The sequence below is a fragment of the Oncorhynchus keta genome, chromosome 35, assembly GCF_023373465.1.
Source record: "Oncorhynchus keta strain PuntledgeMale-10-30-2019 chromosome 35, Oket_V2, whole genome shotgun sequence".
Taxonomy (NCBI): Eukaryota; Metazoa; Chordata; class Actinopteri; order Salmoniformes; family Salmonidae; genus Oncorhynchus; species Oncorhynchus keta.
The window spans coordinates 21,049,402-21,071,129 of NC_068455.1; the positions used below are offsets into that span (position 1 = coordinate 21,049,402).

At 42.0% G+C, this 21,728-nt stretch overlaps 1 protein-coding gene across 8 annotated transcripts in view; it reads left to right on the forward strand.

Annotated features, from left to right (window-relative positions):
- The window catches only part of ppp1r13ba (protein phosphatase 1, regulatory subunit 13Ba), a 48,593-nt gene that overhangs the window by 12,743 nt on the left and 14,122 nt on the right, over positions 1-21,728 (forward strand). For 5 of the 8 annotated variants that reach the window (XM_035751921.2, XM_035751918.2, XM_035751920.2 and 2 more), the window contains exons 3-6: positions 285-404; positions 2,081-2,151; positions 18,690-18,791; positions 21,337-21,511. In XM_035751921.2, the coding sequence (XP_035607814.1) occupies positions 285-404; positions 2,081-2,151; positions 18,690-18,791; positions 21,337-21,511 (468 nt within the window). Of the gene's footprint in view, positions 1-284; positions 405-2,080; positions 2,152-5,870; positions 6,002-13,545; positions 14,205-18,689; positions 18,792-19,980; positions 20,261-21,336; positions 21,512-21,728 lie in introns of those variants that run through there. The other 3 variants (XM_052496682.1, XM_035751923.2, XM_035751924.2) reach the window with 3 other exon arrangements.

A 21,728-nucleotide genomic window follows, 5' to 3' on the forward strand; every position in this document is an offset into this window, starting at 1 on the left:
TAGAATGTACTTCGTTCATCTCTAATGATGATCAGGGCTGAGGGGCAATCAACCCACCATGTCACTTTACAATCACCAATAGATAATCACCCAAGTCTATGTATCTAACAACAACTCCTGTTTTCTTTTACCGCCCAGAGGAAGTGAGACAATTGTTAGTATTGTATATAATATAACTATATTCTAATTCTGTTCCCCTTGTCCTCCACAGTGAGAGTAATCCCTTTATTAGTATTGTATATAATAGAACTATGTTATAACTCTGTTCTCCTTGTCCTCCACAGAGAGAGTGATCCCCTTTGACCACCTGATGTTTGAGCACCTGCAGGAGTGGGGTCCCAGGAGGATGGAGGTCATGTTCTACCTGAGACACGAAGACTCCCCCTCAGAGAGCAGCGACCAGGGTGGGTGACTTGGCCTTGGTAGACCTTGCCTGGTCCCAGATCTGGTTGTGCTCTTGCAAACTCCGTTACTGTCTCTTTCCAGGTTTTCATCCAATTTTTTTACGCAAGTAATGTTGTATAAAAAAAATGTTATGACAGGCCTGATGGAAACAGAACATTTGTCTGTAAATTTTCTAAATGTCGACAAAATACGCTAGACAAGGCGTGATTTTCTTGTGTCTGTAAAATGCATTTTGCGAGAAATGTCGGTGGAAACGCTTTTATGCGCAAATATTGATATAAAACCATCATATAGAAGTAAACTTGGAGTCACACGATAACATGTTGTGTGGTCTTCCCGCCTGACTGTGGCCCAATCAGGGGTGGAGGGCAGGGAGACTGCGATCTGACTGGGGCCTGACTGGGGGTGTAAAAAAGGCCTGGGACGTTGGAACTGGCCTCTGTGAATGAATCAGCCTGTAGTAAAGAGAGGACTTTACCGTTGTTCACTATTTCCTATCATGTTAGTTATCTATCCTATAGACCAGGTATTCCCAAACTGGGGTACAAGCAATGCCGTCAGGGGTACGCCAAATATAAATGTGATTCATAATTTTACAAATATATATATTCTGTTGCACAGTCACTATATTCCTCGTTATACAGTTGAAGTCGGAAGTTTACATACACCTTAGCCAAATACATTTAAACTCAGTTTTTCACAATTCCTGACATTTAATAAGAAAATCCCGGTCTTAGGTCGGTTAGGATCAACACTTTATTTAAGGATGTGAAATGTCACAATAATAATAATAATAATAGTGAGAAGGATTTATTTCAGCTTTTAGTTCTTTCATCACATTCCTAGTGGTCAGAAGTTTACATACACGCAATTAGTGTTTGGTAGCATTGCCTTTACATTCTTTAACTTGGGTCAAATGTTTCGGGTAGCCTTCCACAAGCTTCCTACGATAAATTGGGTGAATTTTGGCCCATTCCTCCTGACAGAGCTGGTGTAACTGAGTCAGGTTTGTAGACCTACTTGCTCGCACACGCTTTTTCAGTTCTGCCCCCAAATTTTCTATAGGATTGAGGTCAGGGCTTTGTGATGGCCATTCCAATACCACGACTTTGTTGTCTTTAAGCCATTTTGCCAAAAACTTTGTAAGTATGCTTGGGATCATTGTCCATTTGGAAGACCCATTTGCAAACCAAGCTTTAACTTCCTGACTGATGTCTTGAGATGTTTCTTCAATATATCCACATAATTTTCCTGCCTCATGATGCCATCTATAACGCTTAACTGCCTTTGAACGGGTTATGGTCGTAGGTGCCAGGCTCATCTGTTTGTGTCAAGAACTGCAACGATGCTGTTTTTTTTTACGCTCAATAGCTTGTATCAAGAATTGGCCACCACCCAAAGGATATCCAGCCAACTTGACACAACTGGGGGAAGCATTGGAGTCAACATGGGCCAGAATCCCTCTGGAACGGTTTTGAAACCTTATAGAGTCCGTGCACTGACGGATTTAGACTCTTCTGAGGCCAAAAGGGGGTGCAGCTCAATATTAGGAAGGTGTTCCTAATTTTTTGTACACTGTGTATATTGTTAATGCTGTACTGCTATGTGTCCATGCTGTGTTAGTGACTAGTTGTCTGCACAGTGTCTGATGTGTTTGTCCTTGTTTCCAATGCAGGGAGCCAGCTCTCTCAGGAACAGTCCAACAGAGGCAGTGGAGGGAGCTCAGACCAGTCATGTGAGGAAAGGGTAAGTCCTCACAACACAAACAAACAAAAAAAACACACACACTGCAGTAAATCACCTAGCCAAACACACTTCCTGGCATAATGCCTGCCTGCGTGTGTGTGAATGGGAAGGAAGGCTGTATGACGTCATGATTTGACATTTCAAGTCCTAATAATTCCTATCCATAGGGCCAAATAGGCACCAGAGAGTTTTTACTGTAATGCCAAGCACTTCCTTGGTCACTCACGCCTACAGATTTCATAGTGGATCACTAAAACTCTGTGTGTTTGTGAGTGTTACACGTGTTCTGCGGTTGTGAGGCCAGTTGGATATATTGCCAAATTCTCTAAAACAACGTTGGTGGCTTATTGTAGAGAAATTAACATTCAATTCTTTGGCAATAGCTCAGGTGGACATTCCTGCAGCCAGCATGCCAATTACAGGCTCTTTCAACTTGAGACATCTGTGGTGTTGTGTGACATACAGTAACTGCACATTTTAGAGTGGCCCTATTGTCTCCAGCACAAGTTGCACCTGTTTAATGATCTTGATGTTTAATCAGCTTCTTGATATGCCACACCTGTCAGGTGGACAGATTATCTTGGCAAATGAGAAATGCTCACAAATATGGATGTAAACAAATTTGTGCACAACATTTAAGAAAAAAAGCTTTTTGTGCATATGGAACATTTCTGGGATCTTTTGTTTCAGCTCATGAAACATGGGACCAACACTTTACATGTTGTGTTTGTATTTTTGTTTAGTATATACAGAAAGTATTCAGACCCCTTGACTGTTTCCACATTTTGTTATGTTACAGCCTTATTCTAAAATTGATTCTGACGCTCAAGTCTCAGTCTTATCTAAGGGCCTCTCTTTTGTACCTACATGTACAGATAAACCATTCGATACGAAAGTAGATCTGTTTAAATTCTTTCGCAAGATTCAATTTAAGCATGTGTTTTCGCAAAACACTGATCCGGGCCTAGTAACAATTCAAAGAACTGGTACCCATTTTAAGCCCAAAATCAAATTCTGTCCCATTCTGTCCCAAATTCTGTCCCATGGTTAACAACTCCTCGATTAATACCTATTGTAGGTTAGAAGCCATGTCAGTATATACGAGACAAACAAACCATATTCAGAAGAATCTCACTAGAACAGAAGAACTGGCACTCAATGAATTAATGAAAGATTCATCTTTGGTTATAAAACCTGCAGACAAGGGGGGTGCTGTGGTTGTTTTAGACTATTAAAAATATACATAAGAATTTCAGAGACAACTCAGCAATGAACGTTTCTATAGAAAACTGAGTGTTGATCCCACACAGGTCTTCCAAAGGGAAATATGCTCTAATCTGGAGCCCTATTAAACAACCTGATCTCAAACCCTGAATATGAATATATTTGCTGCAAATGTGCCATACGTCCATGCTTATACATTTTACGGAAATTACACAAACATAAAACACAACAAGGCAATTATCCAGGCAGACCAGTGGTTGCAGGAATAGGCTCAATGCTAGAGCCATTGTCGAACTTTGTAGACTCTTTTATTAAATCCCATGTGCAAGCATTGCCATCATATGTAAAAGACTACAGTCTTCATAAACAAGATCTCAGCAATAACGGGTTTAAAAGAAGACTGTATTTTGGTCACATTAGATGTCGAGATTCTACATACCAGCATTCCCCATGTGGGGTGGCTGGCAGCACTAGCACACTATTTGGGAGACAGAGATACTAATGAATATCCACCAACAAATTTCATTCGAGAGCTGAATATGTTTTGACCGTATAACTATTTCAGGTTTGATGATGAATACTACCTCCAAACGAATGGAACATCGATGGGCTCCACATTTGCTCTGAGTTATGTTAACCTCTATATATGTATTTTTGAAGAACGTTTTGTTAATAATGAAAACAATAATCAATTTTTGAATAAAGCCCTGAAGTGGTATCGATATATTGACGACATGTTTTGTATATGGGAAGGAACTGAAGAACTGTCATATTTTATGGCACTACTCAATGACATTGACCCTAATCTCAAATTCACCATTGAACGTGACACTCAACGTGTTCATTATCTCGATATATGGATTGAGAAATCAAATGGAACCCTGTTTACAACTCTGTATAGAAAAGAAACGGACAGAAATACTCTATTACAGGGGGACAGCTTCCACCCTGAGCCATTAAAAAGAGGACTTCCAAGAAGCCAATTTTTCAGACTGCGCCGTATAAACCACTCCACAGAGGATTATCTAGAAACAGCAGCGGAGATGCACATTAGGTTTCTAAGAAGAGGCTATTCGTCACAATGTGTGGATGAAGCTCATAATTTGGCATTGGAAAAAACACGAGATGAACTGCTACAAAAAAGACAAAGATCAGACCCTTTACTCAGTACTTTGTTGAAGCACATTTGGCAGCAATTACAGCCTAGAGTCTTCTTGGGTATGATGCTACAAGCTTGGCGCACCTGTATTTGGGGAGTTTCTCGCGTTCTACTCTGCAGATCCTCTCAAGCTCTGTCAGGTTGGATGGGGAGTGTCGCTGCACAGCTATTTTCAGGTGTCTCCGGAGATATTCGATCGGGTTCAAGTCCCGGCTCTTGCTGGGCCACTCAAGGACATTCAGAGACATGTCCCGAAGCCACTCCTGCTTTGTCTTGGCTGTGTACTTAGGGTCTTTGTCTTGTTGGAAGGTGAACCTTCGCCCCAGTCTGAGGTCCTGAGTGCTCTGGAGCAGGATTTCATCAAGGATCTCCCAGTACTTTGCACCATTCATCTTTCCCTTGATCCTGACTAGTCTCCCAATCCCTGACGGCAAATGTTTATTTTTTACATTTAAAAAAAATCATATCTTTTGTAGTGGAGGCAACGATTTGGTGTGCTCGAGTGAGTGTGTGTCTGTTTGTAGAGTGTAGAGGATTAGGAAAAGGCTTAGTGACAGGCATGATTACAGTTCCCTTAGAATTTGTCCATGTGTAAGCAGGAGATAAACTTACTACAGTCTGGTATCTCTGACCCATGCTGGAATTCCCACTGCTTTGTTTGGTATTATTTTTGTGTCAAATGTCAATCATTTCTGCTAGATACTGTCTCAAGGCAGTGCTCAAAAGCAATTCAATTTAGTTTCACAGTTTATGATCTGTTCCATTACAATTTACTATATAAGAACTACATGATTACTGCTGCTTGGAGACGTGATTTGTTTCTCCACTTTTGATATAGTTTTATGCCTGTACTGTAGTTTCTTCCTGGTTGGGTTTTTCTGATTTATCGAATGACCTTTTGACCTGGTTTTATGTCCTAGTACCTGCTAACTTCTGGTGTTCTTAAACTCTCATCTTCAGATTGAGTCCTAACTTGACATACTCGTGCATCACTCACTGTGTAATCTAAAGGTAGTTAAACACTGAATCCGAGTTCAGATTCAGCCATGAATGTTTTAAAAGAAGCAGATAACTTAGTATATAATTTAACATAGTAACTTTAGCACTTTTAGCAACAGTGCATCTACCTTTAGTTATGAGTGAGTGCTTTTATTCAGGATTGGTTATCTCAGTCAGTCAGTCCTCATGGATTACAATAGTCTTATGACATAACTGTGTTAAGAGGATTCTTGGTCTGTGTCCCAAATGGCACCCTATTATCTGTGGTCCACTATGTAGGAAGGGAATAGGGAGCCATTTGGGATGAATTCTTTGGTCTCATTATTCGTGGGCTGTGGCCATGCAGCCAGACTCTCCTGGTCTGTCACTGAATTCACCTGTCAGTCTCAACACTCAGTCCTCTTGTGGAATTGGCTTTGATTTTCCCTTCTGTTTATGGTCAAACGAAGGAGTGCATTCATTCTAGGGGTAAGTTGTGTATCCGAGATATGACTTTGATTTCTGTGTGTGTGGGTGTGTGTATACGTGGATATGTGTGTGTGTGTGGATATGTGTGGTGTGTGTGGATGGGGGGACACCCATGAGCTTGTGTTGGAGGGCTATGTGTTAGTGGGACTGCTGTATTAATGTATACTCTACTGTACCGTCTTGATTCTTAGCACTTTAATATTTCTCTGCATCATCAGTGTCTCACAGGGTGGAGTAGTAAGTACACTGTCAGGAAAGTGTGTGTCTTGTCATTTATATGTAGGCCTACTTTGTGTTAATGGCCTCAGACTGTCAGCCTGCAGATCTTGCTGAAACTTCAGAAAGCGGTTAGAATAAATGTTTTTCACTGTCAAGTCCGTGTGAACTTCAGCTAGTGGAGAAACAGGCTAGTGGAGAAACAGGCTAGTGGAGAAACAGGCTAGTGGAGAAACAGGCTAGTGGAGAAACAGGCTAGTGGAGAAACAGGCTAGTGGAGAAACAGGCTAGTGGAGAAACAGGCTAGTGGAGAAACAGGCTAGTGGAGAAACAGGCTGGTGGAGAAACAGGCAGTGCCTACGCCAGCACCTTTTTGCTCTTCTCATTGTTTCTCTTTCAGTGTTGTCTTCTTTCTACCCCCTCTCTATCTCTCTCTCTCCATCTCTCTGGAATACAGAGTCTGTATGTCCAGTCCTACCTTCCTTAGACATAAAGTGTGGAGAGCTTAGTTTGGTCATGGCAACCATTGGACCGTCTGGCTCTGTGTGTTCACAGCTGTGCTGGTGGGATCTTGGGCTGTTCTGGGGATGAGTCTGATGATTGTCGGCGTGGTCAGAATTCCAGTGGATCTTGTTCATAAGGCCAGAAGTGATAAAATAACAGGTGGTCTTACTGGACAGTGGACACTCCCTGCTTTTTCACATACAGTAAACTCCGATTTGATTTAAGCCCCCACATGCATCTGCTAGTGGATGTATTCAAAATTAAATAATGCAAAAACAAAGTGTTGGAGAAGTAAAAGTGCAATATTTGCCATGTAAGAAAGCTAAAGTTTAAGTTCCTTGCTCAGAACATGAGAACATATGAAAGCTGGTGGTTCCTTTTAACATGAGTCTTCAATATTCCCAAGTAATACATTTGAGGTTGTAGTTTTTATAGGAATTATAGGACTATTTCTCTCTACCATTTGTATTTCATTAACCTTTGACTATTGGATGTTCTTATAGGAACGTTAGTATTGCCAGTGTACCAGTATAAATTCCGTCCCTCTCCTCGATCCTCCCTGGGCTCGAACCAGGAACACAACGACAACAGCCACCTCTCGAAGCTGCGTTACCCATACAGAGCAAGGGAAACAACCACTCCAAGGCTCAGTGAGAGCGAGTGACGATTGAAACGCTATTAGCACGCGCTAACTAGCTAGCCATTTCACTTCGGTTACACCAGCCTCATCTCGGGAGTTGATAGGCTTGAAGTCATAAACAGCGCAATGTTTGACGCACAACGAAGAGCTGCTGGCAAAACGCACGAAAGTGCTGTTTGAATTAATGTTTATGCGCCTGCTTCTGCCTACCACCGCTCAGTCAGATACTTGTATACTCAGTCAGATTATATGCAACGCAGGACACGCTAGATAATATCTAGTAATATCATCAACCATGTGTAGTTAACTCGTGATTATGATTGATTGATTGTTTTTTATAAATGAAGTTTAATGCTAGCTAGCAATTTACCTTGGCTTACTGCATTCGCGTAACAGGCAGTCAGTCACCTTGTGGAATGCAACAAGAGGCAGGTCGTTATTGCGTTGGACTAGTGTAAAGTTGCAAGATTAGATACCCCGAGTTGACAAGGTGAAAATCTGTTCTGCCCCTGAACGAGGCAGTTAACCCACCGCTCCTAGGCCGTCATTGAAAATAAGAATGTGTTCTTAACTGACTTGCCTAGTTAAATAAAGATTAAATAAAGGTGAAAAAATATATTTTAAATCGGTGTCCAAAAATGACATGAAAACTTGAAATCAGCTCTAATTCCTCGGCCATTCCGATTAATCGGTCGACCTCTAGCCTGGACTTTAATGGCTCTCTGGCTCTGAACGCTGAATTTAGCTTTATGGTCATTACTCCTGCTGCCTCCAAATGCACCTGCTACTGGATGTGCTGTGTTGTAAGGGAGTGAGCTGTGGCTACAACAGAGCAGGGCTCAGGCAGGGGTGGCCAGATGGATTGACCCTTATGGCTGACTGGGTGCTGTGTGTAATTATAGAAATTATAGCTGGGTTTGTGACAACAGCAAATAACCTTGTGAAGATGCTGGAGGAAACAGGTACAAAAGTATATATCCACAGTAAAATGAGTCATACGTAGACATAACCTGAAAGGTCTCTCAGCAAGGAAGAAGCCACTACTCTAAAACCGCCATAAAAAAGCCAGACTACGGTTTGCAACTGCACATGGGGACAAAGATCGTACTTTTTGGAGAAATGTCCTCTGGTCTGATGAAACAAAAATAAAACTGTTTGGCCATAATGACCATTGTTATGTTTGGAGGAAAAAAGGGGTGGCTTGCAAGCCAAAGAACACCATCCCAACTGTGAAGCAAGGGGGTGGCAGCATCATGTTATGGGGGTACTTTGCTGCAGGAGGGACTTGTGCACTTCACAAAATAGATGGCATCATGAGGAGGATACTGTATATTGAAGCAACATCAGTCAGGAAGTTAAAGCTTGGTCACAAATGAGTCTTCCTAATGGCCAATGACCCCAAGCATACTTCCAAAGTTCAATCCTATAGAACATTTTGTTGGAGGAACTGAAAAGGCGTGTGCGTGCTAGGAGGCCTACAAACCTGACTCAGTTACACCAGCTCCATCAGGAGGAATGGGCCAAAATTCACCCAACTTATTGTGGGAAGCTACCCAAAACCCTTGGGAGCAATTTCCAAACACCTGAACGTACCGCGTTAATCTGTACAAACAACAGTACGCAAGTATAAACACCATGGGAGCACGCAGCTGCCATACCGCTCAGGAAGGAGATGCGTTCTGTCTCCTCGAGATGAACAAACTTTGGTGCAAAAAGTGCAAATAAATCCCAGAACAACAGCATAGGACCTTGTGAAGATGCTGGAGGAAACAGGTACAAAAGTATCTATATCCACAGTAAAACGAGTCCTATGTAGACATAACCTGAAAGGCCGGTCAGCAAGGAAGAAGCCACTGCTCCAAAACCGCCATAAAAAAGCCAGACTACGGTTTGCAACTACAGATGTGGACAAAGATCGTACTTTTTGGAGAAATGTCCTCTGGTCTGATGAAACAAAAATAGAACTGTTTGGCCATAATGACCATCATTATGTTTGGAGTAAAAAGGGGGTTTGCAAGCCGAAGAACACCATCCCAACCGTGAAGCACGGGGGTGGCATTATCATGTTGTGGGCATGCTTTGCTGCAGGAGGGACTGGTGCACTTCACAAAATAGATGGCATCATGTGGTAGGAAAATTATGTAGATATATTGAAGCAATATCTCAAGACATCAGTCAGGAAGTTAAAGCTTGGTCGTAAATGGGTCTTCCAAATGGACAATGAACCCAAGTAGACTTTCAAAGTTGTGGCAAAATGGCTTAAGGACAACAAACTCAAGGTATTGGAGTGGCCATCATAAAGCCCTGACCTCAAGCCTACAGAAAATTTGTGGGCACAACTGAAAAAGCATGTGCGAGCAAGTAGGCCTCCAAACCTGACTCAGTTACACCAGCTCTGTCAGGAGGAATGGGTCAAAATTCACCCAACTTATTGTGGGAAGCTTGTGGAAGGCTACCTTGAAACGTTTGACCCAAGTAAAGCAATGTAAAGGCAATGCTACCAAATGCTAATTCAGTGTATGTAATCTTCTGACCCACCACAAAATACAGTATATCACAAAAGTGAGTATACCCCTCATATTTTTGTAAATATTTGAGTAAATCTTTTCATGTGACAACACTGAAGAAATGACACTTTGCTATAATGTAAAGTAGTGAGTGTACAGCTTGTATAACAGTGTAAATTTGCTGTCCCCTCAACATAACTCAACACACAGCCATTAGCCATTAATATCTAAACCGCTGGCAACAAAAGTGAGTACACCCCTCAGTGAAAATGTCCAAATTGGGTCCAATTAGCCATTTCCCCTCCCCGGTGTCATGTGACTTGTTAGTGTTACAAGGTCTCAGGTGTGAATGGGGAGCAGGTGTGTTAAATTTGGTGCCATTGTTCTCACACTCCCTAATACTGACTGGTCACTGGAAGTTCAGCATGGCACCTCACGGCAAAGAATTCTCTGAGGATCTGAAAAAAAGAATTGTTGCTCTACATAAAAACCCTGAAACTGAGCTGCAGCACGGTGGCCAAGACCATACAGCAGTTTAACTGGACAGGTCCCACTCAGAACAGGCCTCGCCATGGTCGACCAAATAAGTTGAGTGCACGTGCTCGGCGTCATATCCAGAGGTTGCCTTTGGGAAATAGACGTATGAGTGCTGCCAGCATTGCTGCAGAGGTTGAAGGGGGGTCAGCCTGTCAGTGCTCAGACCATACGCCGTACACTGCATCAAATTGGTCTGCTTGGCTGTCGTCCCAGAAGGAAGCCTCTTCTAAAGATGATGCACAAGAAAGCCCGCAAACAGTTTGCTGAAGACAAGCGGGCTAAGGATATGGATTACTGGAACCATGTCCTGTGGTCTGATGAGACCAAGAAACTTCTTGCCTACAGTCAAGCATGGTGGTGGGAGTGTCATGGTCTGGGGCTGCATGAGTGCTGCCGGCACTGGGGAGCTACAGTTCATTTGAGGGAACCATGAATGCCAACATGTACTGTGACATACCGAAGCAGAGCATGATCCCCTCCCTTCGGCGACTGGGCCGCAGGGCAGTATTCCAACATGATAACGACCCCAAACACATCTCCAAGACGACCATTGCCTTGCTAAAGAATCTGAGGGTAAAGGTGATGGACTGGCCAAGCATGTCTCCAGACCTAAACCCTATTGAGCATCTGTGGGGCATCCTCAAACGGAAGGTGGAGGAGTGCAAGGTCTCTAACATCCACCAGCTCCGTGGTGTCGTCAAGGAGGAGTGGAAGAGGACTCCAGTGGCAACCTGTGAAGCTCTGGTGAACTCCATGCCCAAGAGGGTTAAGGCAGTGCTGGAAAATGATGGTGGCCACACAAAATATTGACACTTTGGGCCCAATTTGGACATTTTCACTTAGGGGTGTACTCACTTTTGTTGCCAACGGTTTAGATATTAATGGCTAATGGCTGTGTGTTGAGTTATTTTGAGGGGACAGCAAATTTACACTGTTATACAAGCTGTACACTCACTACTTTACTACTTTACAAGTGTCATTTCTTCAGTGTTGTCACATGAAAAGATATACTCAAATATTTACAAAAATGTGAGGGGTGTACTCACTTTTGTGATACTGTATATTTAAAGTATACTTTCAAAAACGCACCAACTGTCACGACTTCCACCGAAGTCGGTTCCTCTCCTTGTTCGGAGGGCGTTCTTTGCGCGTTTCCGGCTGGTTTGCTCCAGGTTTGGTTTTATACCCCGTGCTTTGTGGCAGCCAGTACTTTGTACTTGGGTTTTGTACTTTGTGCTGCCTCACTTGTTCTTTGGGCATTTGTGTTGTGACGCAGTTGTGTTCTGTATTATGATTGCCTAAGAAAAGTGCTTGTCCATTAATCTCTGCTCTCCTGCACCTGACTTCCATGCACCACCTACACCCACCATTGACACCAACATTTGCATATTACCCAGCATCCTTTTCTGAAGCTAAAGTTTTGATTTATAATATATTGTTTCTGACATTGCCCACAAGTTTTCTGTAGGATTGAGGTCGGGGCTTTGTGATGGCCACTCCAATACCTTGACTTTGTTGTCCTTAAGCCATTTTGCCACAACTTTGGAAGTATGCTTGGGGTCATTGTCCATTTGGAAGACCCATTTGCGACCAAGCTTTAACTTCCTGATTGATGTCTTGAGATATTGCTTCAATATATCTACGTAATTTTCCTTTTCATGATGCCATTTATTTTGTGAAGTGCACCAGTCCCTCCTGTAGCAAAACACGCCCACAACATGATAATGCCACCCCCGTGCTTCACGGTTGGGATGGTGTTCTTCGGCTTGCAAACCTCCCCCTTTTTCCTCCAAACATAATGATAGTCATTATGGCCAAACAGTTCTATTTTTGTTTTACAGGCCAGAGGACATTTTTCCAAAAAGTATGATATTTTCTGCGGTTTTGGAGCAGTGGCTTCATAGGACTCGTTTGACTGTGGATATAGATACTTTTGTACCTGATTCCTCCAGCATCTTCACAAGGTCCTTTGCTGCTGTTCTGGGATTGATTTGCACTTTTCGCACCAAAGTTTGTTCATCTCTAGGAGACAGAACGCATCTCCTTCCTGAGCAGTATGGCGGCTGCGTTGTCCCATGGTGTTTATACTTGCGTACTGTTGTTTGTACAGATGAATGTGGTACCTTCAGGTGTTTTGAAATTGCTCCCAAGGGCGAACCAGACTTGTGGAGTTCCAGAATTATTTTCTGAGATCTTGGCTGATTTCTTTTGATTTTCCCATGATGTCAAGCAAAAAGGCACTGAGTTTGAAGGTAGGCCTTGAAATACATCCACAGGTCCAATTGACTCAAATTATGTCAATTAGCCTATCAGAAGCATCATTTTCTGGAATTTTCCAAGCTGTTTAAAGGCACAGTCAATTTAGTGTATGTTAACTTCTGATAAATGAAATCATCTGTCTGTAAACAATTGTTGGAAAAATGACTTGTGTCATGCACAAAGTAGATGTCTTAACCGACTTGCCAAATCTATAGTTTGTTAATTAACAAGAAATGTGTGGAGTGGCTGAAAAACGAGTTTTAATGACTCCAACCTAAGTGTATGTAAAATTCCAACTTCAACTGTATTTAAATATATATTTTTCCGCTTTGGTAACCAGATTGTTGGCCTGTTACAATACATACATCATGATGGATTTGACAAGTATCCACTTTGTTCGATCAGATTTGTTCAATGTGCGCTCGTCTGGTCAATGGTTCCATTGACTGCTATACTGACAAGATCCTTTAACTAAACGTGTAAATTCGGAAAGTCGCCTTCAAGCAATCGAGGTAGTGCTCGGTATCAACAGGCAAGCCAGCCGGGTCTGGAGACTATAGTGAGCGTCGATTGGTTATTCATAACTGGATGTAGTAGTTTATTCAAATTTTGGTCCCTCGCCCAACGCCCAAACGCTCATCTCCTGGCAGTTGGAGAAATTGCTTTTTGGACTATGATAAAGCCTTGACTCTGATGCTCTATTGAGAATTACATTTACATCCTAGAAGTGTAATCAGTGTGACTATTCCTGAGATCACAGCAATTGTAGAATATGATGCATGAAAGCTTGTGAATGATACAAGGTTTCCCCTAAATTCCTGTGCGCATCCGGAGGGTCCCGAATTCTGTCTGCCAGACAGCTGTGGCGCAGGGACTTTATGACAGCAGGAGCTTGGAAGAGGGAAGGGGGGTGTACTTGTCCTGCAGTCTGGCTCCAGCAGCGGAGATAGGGAGTAGTGGAAAGAACTGCTGGCACGTCAAAATTAGAACAAAACCCTCACAGGGGTGAAAAATGTATGCTGTCACAAAGTCACGTCAGCGACGAAGAATGTGCGCTTTTGATCGGCTACATGTTTTAGATATTCTTAGCCTACGTACATTTTTTTATATTGAGATAGGGGTATTTGTTGTAGAAACATTTAGGACATACAAAGAAAGACAAATACGATCCGTTATCGGACAGGCCTAAATAGATGTGACAACTATCCGGTTGATTCTCGCCCCCTCTGTTTACCGATTTGTAGATCGGCGTGCGAACACTTGTAACCGGGACAGCAGGGGACTAACCAACCGCGCTCCTCGAGCCAGAGGAAGAGACTCGTAAATCAACGCATCCGACAAGTGCGAAAGTTCTGATAGGAATCAGTGCACTGTCATTCAGTGGCGCCGTAATCGGCTACATTTTCTGGATTAGCAGAGGAACTATTTGCTAGAAAAAATGGAGTGGAAACATGTTGAGGCTGTACAGGAATTTACAGTTGAAGGACAATGCAGCAAAATTAAGGTGCGATCTTGCAGAATTACATGGGACGCCAACCAGGTAATAAAACCTATTTAAATTAACTAGCTTTGATGTTTTGTCATGGTGTGAAGTTTCTCCGTGCAGGTCAGTCACATCGTTGTCTCTGCCTATAAGGCTTTCCATGTGGTGTTATTGATTTGTATAGCATTTCATTGTATATATCCTGAGCGTAGAAAATATGTTATGTAACATAAGGCTTGAATAAAAAGCAAATAAGAGAATAGTTTGAATATCAGCATTTTTCACGATTTTAATGATCATGCAATGTCATAATTGCATAATTTAATGAATGTTGTATAGAAGTGGCACTGATTTTTGCATTGAAATATTGTCATAGCTGTTAATTTATTGTGTGCAATTTGAAAAGTGTAAGATATGTTCTGTTAATTAAAGCCTACATATGTATTCTTATGTTCCTCATTCATTTGTAATGTGATTTAAACTTAGTGCTATAGTCGGCAGCTATGTCTATTCCCATAGATGAAACATTGTAGGTACAGTACAGTGGCATGGTCCTTCATATGGAATGAGGGGTGATGCAGCATTCTGATCCTACACTTGTTTTCTAATATCAGCAGTTATGTCATGGTTTGACGTGATGGAAATGCACTGTAGCATTTTTTTTTTACCATTTCCCTTACCTTGCAGTAGACTGACTCCTGCTTTCCTGCTGTTTAACTGACCTTGACAGACCCGTTAAAAGACTGACAGCAAGTACTTAGAACAGCAGTACTGATATCGTCAAAGCCTAACGTCTGTTTGCAGCTATGTCAGTTAAAGCTACTCTACAGCTCTGTTAAAATGCAACCAAGCCTGCTTTCAGTGGTCTTTTCAAACCCCATTTGACTGATGAGGAGAATTTGTTTCTGAATGAGGGCAACTCTGCCCATAGGCCCACTAGTCTATAATGTTCAGTGTAGTACTCATTCTATCCTTCTGGGGATGGATACAACGTTCCACTGTTGAATTGTATTGTCATGTATTCCAGGAACTCTTGATGTGACAGGCAACACTTGACAGTTCCGTTGACTGATGCATGACTGAATGGACCACTTAGAGGAACCTCTCATTTTTACACACACACACACACACACACACACACACACACACACACACACACACACACACACACACACACACACACACACACACACACACACACACACACACACACACACACCGAGTATTGTGTTTGTTAATCAGTGACTACACACAATCACAGGACATGGCAGGACTAAAAGCTTCCTGTTCAGGCAAACAGACATTTCCTAGTGGTCCAATGAAGATTGTTGGTGTGTGAGCACCGTGTGATGTGAGCATGCTTGCGTGCGCTGTGAATTATTATTATTTTTTCTTTAAAAAAAAACAGCATTATTTGGCGATTCCACGCCAAGACAGCCCAAAAATAGTTTTGGTATCTCAGATTATTCTGTCAATATTCACATAGAAACTTCATTGAGGGGGGCAGGTAGCCAAGTGGTTAGAGCTTTGAACTAGTAATCGGAAGTTTGCAAGATCGAACCCCGAGCTGACAAGGTAAAAATCTGTTGTTCTGCCCCTGAACAAGGCAGTTAACCCACTGTTCCTATGCTGTCATTGAAAATAAGGATTTGTTCTTAACTGACTTGCCTAGTTAAATAAAGGTTTAAAAAAAGGATGGGAAGGATGTTTTAAATTATTTTAACATTTCTATGACAAATATTTGTTCTGTACATGCCTCCTGTAAGACCTTATGATCTGTGAACCGTACATGATATAGACATCATCTTGGTGTCATTATGCTCCTTATAGTGTGCTCTCAAATATGTACTATGTCTAGATTCTGAAATAAAACAAAATAAATATTTATTCAACACACAGTACCAGTCAAAAGTTTGGACACACCTACTCATTCAAGTTTTTTACATTTTATTATTATTATATTATTTTAAACTATTTTCTATATTGTAGAATAATAGTGAAGACATCAACTATAAAATAACACATGGAATCATGTAGGAACCAAAAAAAGTGTTCAACAAATCAAAATATATTTTATATTTGAGATTCTACAAAGTAGCCACCCGTTGCCTTGATGACAGCTTTGCACACTCTTAGCATTCTCTCAACCAGCTTCACCTATAATCCTTTTCCAACAGTCTTGAAGGAGTTCCCACATATGCTGAGCACTTGTTGGCTGCTTTTCCTTAACTCAGTGGTCCAACTCATCCCAAACCATCATCTCAATTGGGTTGAGGTCGGGTGATTGTGGAGGCCAGGTCATCTGATGCAGTACTCCATCACTCTCCTTCTTGGTCAAATAGCCTTTACACGGCCTGGAGGTGTGTTTTGGATCATTGTCCTGTTGAAAAACAAATGATAGTCCCACAAACCAGATGGGATGGTGTATCAATGCAGAATGCTGTGGTAGTCTTCACTGTTATTCTACAATGTAAAAATAATGAAAAATCCTTAAATGAGTAGGTGTGTCCAAACTTTTGACTGGTACTGTAAATCTAAATATCTCAAAAGTACCCTTCTTGTTAATTTTAAAGTTGAAACCCGATGCGGTCAAACTGCCACATCTGTTTGGTGAAATTACAACAACAAAGATGTTTTTACCTCGGGCGTCATTGCACGTGCGATAGAACAGCAGAGTACTGCAATATTTTTTTATTACGTTGCTGGATGCTCATCTCCTACTTTTCAAAAAAACAATAACAAATGTACCTGGGGTGACCAGTGGTGCTGTTTCACCTTTCATGGATCTCAGCTTTAAGACCTATTGTTTGGAACACTATACTCTACAAGTTCATCACATTTACAGAGTGTGCTCTGCTAATTATGAGCAATTTTAGGAGAACCACCAACACAGTGAATGGGAAAATGAATTAAAAGGGAACTGCCTCTGCATGCAATTTGCTGAATGTGCAATCCTAAATGAGGGCTGTGATTGGTTAATGACCTAACAACCGTGAGCATCAACTAGATTCAGCCATGGGCCGATGTGACCGCAAGAAGCTCAAACAGGTATAATATTTGACTAAAGCATAATCATTTCAAACCTTCCTTACATTTGTATACGATCACATACACTGAGTGTATAAACATTAGGCTCGTAAATCAACATTTTCCTAATATTGAGTTGCACCCCCTTTTGCCCTCAGAACAGCCTTAATTCGTCTGGGCATTACAAGGTGTCATGAGTTCCACAGGGATGCTGGCCCATGCTGACTCTAATGCTTCCCACAGGTTGGCTGAATCTCCTTTGAGTGGTCGACCATTCTTGATACACATGGGAAACTGTTGAGCATGAAAAACCCATCAGTGTTGCAGTTCTTGACACAAACCGGTGCGCCTGGCACCTACTACCATACCCTGTTCAAAGGCAGTTAAATCTTTTGTCATTCCCATTCATGCTCTGAATGTCAAACATACACAATCCATGTCTCAATTGTCTCAAGGCTTAAAGTCTATGTCATGGAAAGAGCAGGTGTTCTTAATGTTATATCGCTCTATTATGTGTGGGAATACTTTGTAACAGGTTTCCAAAAAATAAAGTCACTTGGAGCTAATTTGTTGGTGTTTTTACAATAATTATCATTGTATTTTTTTTAGCTTTGAAAACTTGGGGGTGCAAATGTAATCACTGCTGGACCAAATTCGGCCCACAGGAAGCCAGTTGGTGAACCCTGACCTATAACGTAAATGGCTATGTCTGAAATGAATAATGTAATTAAAAGTATATTGTTCCAAACAATATGTCTAAAAATAAGCAAAATCAACAAGGGTACTTTTGAGATATTCTTATTAATATTTGTAATGTTGAATAAATGTGATTTTGATTTTATTATTTAAATTCAGAATCTAGACATACTCCATATGTTAGAGCACACTGTAAGGAGTATAATGACACCAAGATGATGTCTGTATCATGTACAGATCACAGGATCTTACAGGAGACATGTATACAATAGGTCTAAAAAGGGCCTAAAATGGCCACTTTCATTGTAATTTTCTCCTAAATTGTTTGTGATACAAATGGAAAAAGCATGTCAAACATCCTTCCTCCCAATGAATATTTTATGTGAAAATTGCCAGAACAAATCATTTTTACCCTGTCCTGGCGTGGAATCGCCGTATTGTTTTTGATAGCTTTGTGTGCACACACCTTGCACTCAGCATCATGGGTCAGCAGAAAACCTTTAAATGTCATGAACATACTGTTTGATATTAAAATGTATATGATATTCTGTTTGATATTCATTTTTTATGTCACAAAACGACTGTATGAGTCCTCTAACTTTACATCAAAGAGGACAGTTCTGCTTTTGCTTTTTTGATGTTATAGAGACTTGTCTTCCATAAGACAGGTATGTTCTCTTTGTTGAATGTTGTTATTTAGATCTCCTGCTGCCTACACCAGTCTCTGTAACTCTATTGACTAATGTTTTATGTGCGTGTTGGTTGAGTTAGAACACGCTCAAAATTTGGGCCATCTCTCTGTTTGTCTCGTGTGTGTAGGTGGGGAACCCTTGCGTGGAGCTGACTCTGTCGGAGCTGCAGGAGATGGCCACACGGCAACAGCAACAGATCGAGACCCAACAGCAGATGCTGGTTGCCAAGGTACTAGAACACAGACAATAATATAAACCATTAACATCATTATTGACCTCTCTGTGATAAACCTCCTTTGCAACCGCAATACCGCAAACCATATTGACCTCGCATTCAGAAAACCCACTGCTGTCTATACCACTGAGATTTCTGGCCAAGCTCAATGTTTTTACCCTCTGAGTTGAGTGGCTGTGTTGTCAATTAGAGCACACCGTAGCAAAATGTTTTAAAGCTTTTCTCATTGGACAAGTCCGGGGTAGTCCCTTTTTTATTTCAGTCCCTTTTTCATCCAATTGGTGCCTACTGAACGTGGCCCTGTTGTGTTATGGGATCGGTGCCATTTGAGTGTCCAGAGTGTAAATCATTCTGATTGGTCACAGACAGTTTTTCTGGATTGGCTCAGGTTTCAGCCTCTCTCTCTGTGGGCTCCAGCCAGTCAACATCTGGGTCAGAAGGCTCATCTATATATTTTTGTATTTAACTAGGCAAGTCAGTTAAGAACAAATTGTTATTTACAATGACGGCCTAGGAACAGTGGGTTAACTGCCTTGTTCAGGGGTCAGAACGACCTTGTCAGCTTGGGGATTTCGATCTTGCAACCTTTCGGTTACTGGCCCAACGCTCTAACCACTAGGCTTCCTGCCGCCCAATAGTTATATAGTTATGTAATATATAGATCCTCAGCTTTCAGTGGGCTGGGCTGGACCATATAGCTGGCTCCTCCTATATGTTACCAGGGATCCATTTGACATGGCACTCTATTCCCTCTATAGGTAACCGGCCAGAATGGGGAGGACTGGGGAGATGGGTCTCAGACAGGGGGAAGAGTGGATGAACCTGGTTCCTCTAGGTTTCCTCCTTCTAAGGAGGTTTTACTGGCCACTATGTATCTGCTTCTGCTTGCTCTTTGATTGGTTGATGGAATGGGATATAGTTCACACGGTCTGTGGTTGATCTACTCACATGTGCTGTGGTCAGCTTGTTGTGGTCTCTGTGGTCATTTAAACACAACAAGCAGTTCCTAGATCAGCTTGTATGTGAGGATGGGTTCAGTCATGATCTAGGTACAAGGTCATGGTTACTAAGGTTAGTGCGGTCATTGTGGGAGTTGGCAGCGTGCGTTGCCAGGGACAACAACAGGAAGGGACTAGATGTCCCGCAGGAAATTAGGTCAGCAGTGAGCAGCCAGCAGCTGAGAAGGAAGTGTGTTGTCTCAAGGAGGGGAGAAGACGGAGAGGAACCTAGAGGGTTGAACAGTATTTTACCACACCCAGCGCACTGGTCACTTCCCAGGAATATCAGTCAGAACATACTGGAAACGCTAATTTAGCACCAGGAAAGCATTTTACGTGTCTCATGACATCAAAGGGACATCTTGTCACGTATTCTTTTGTGTTTCATTGATCATCACATTTCCTTTACAAGGAGTTTGGATCCGGTTGTGGGTTAGGTTTTGACTGATACTTCTCATTCTGAAGGTAAATATGATTTTATGATGGAGCTGAAAGAACACTGCCAATGTTTCAATGTTTTCTGGTCTTTGAGAAGCCATGATGCTTTACTCTGTGGATGATTGTAATGATTAGGGTAATAATGGTGATGAAGTGGACTCCTAGAGGCTCAGTGTAGATTGACTGTATAAGCTACACAGCGTTTAAGTGAGTCATATTTGTTCAGTGTATTAGCGGTGTGTATTAATGTGTGTGATTAGCTGTGAGTTTGTATTGATGGGTTACCTCTCTCCTATTAACAGTATATTGTGTTTAGTCAACACTCCCTGTCCTACTCTCTCTGTCTGAGCCTGTACTGTGTTTGCTCATTCTAGAGCAGAACTGAAAATGCTTGTCAGCACCACATAGTCTTGCAATCCCTTTCATTCGCTCTCATTCACATTCTGATTCCCTTTTCCTTCATTCTCTTACTCCACCACTTGTGTGTATTTGGTATGTATGGATTCACTTCCGCTTATTTAGATTGTCTATGTATGTGAGTATTATTTGCAAGGCTGGTATTTTTTTTGTGTTGTAAAAAACATGTATTGGCAAAGCCCTTTTCCTATTGTGATACTTTTTTGGGGTGTATTCTCTCTTCTCTGCGAGCTGGTGTGTTGAGGCCCACTGTGTTAAATGAATAGGATTGTATTTAACGTGTGTCTCTTGCTCCCTCTTTTCTCAATCCTTTTTATTACCTTCTTTTTCCTTTAACTTCTCATTCCTCTTCATCTTTTGTTCCTTTCAACTCTCTTCTGTCGAACTGAGGGGTGTGTGTGTGTGTGTGTGTGTGGGTGTGTGTGTGTGTAAGTTATTTCTAAAAGCAGGTCATTGTGTGTGTGTGCGCGTGCGTCAGTTTGTGTAATTTTATCCGTCATTGCACTGTGCTTGAATGAAGTGGAGGAATGCTTTTCCCTCCCCACATCTGTAACTCATTGTTCCCTTCTGTTCCTCCAACCCAACCCTCTGCTCTCCTGTCCTCTTTCTCTGTCCTGTTTCTCTGTCCTCTCTCTCTGTCCTGTCCTCTCTCTGTCCTCTCCTCCTTTCCCCTCCTCTCCTTTTAGGAGCAGCGTCTGAGGTACCTGCAGCAGCAGGACCACAGACAAGGCCAGACGGTGTCAGAGGCTGAGAAGCTACAGAGGTTGATGGAGCGAGTGGAGAGTCAGGAGGCCAAACTAAAGAAGATCCGCGCCATGAGGGGCCAGGTGGACTACAGCAAGCTCATCAATGGCAACCTGTGTAAGCCATGTGATGCAGGATGCAAACGCACACTCCTCCTGGTGGGAGGAGCTATAGGAGAACTGGCTCATTGTAATGGCTGGAATGGAATAGATGGAACGGAGTTTGATACCGTTCCATTCCAACCGTTACAATGAGCCTGTTCTCCTATAACTCCTCTCACCAGCCTCTTCTGACAGAGAACCCCAGCATAGTGGAATCTAGGCCCCATTCAGCT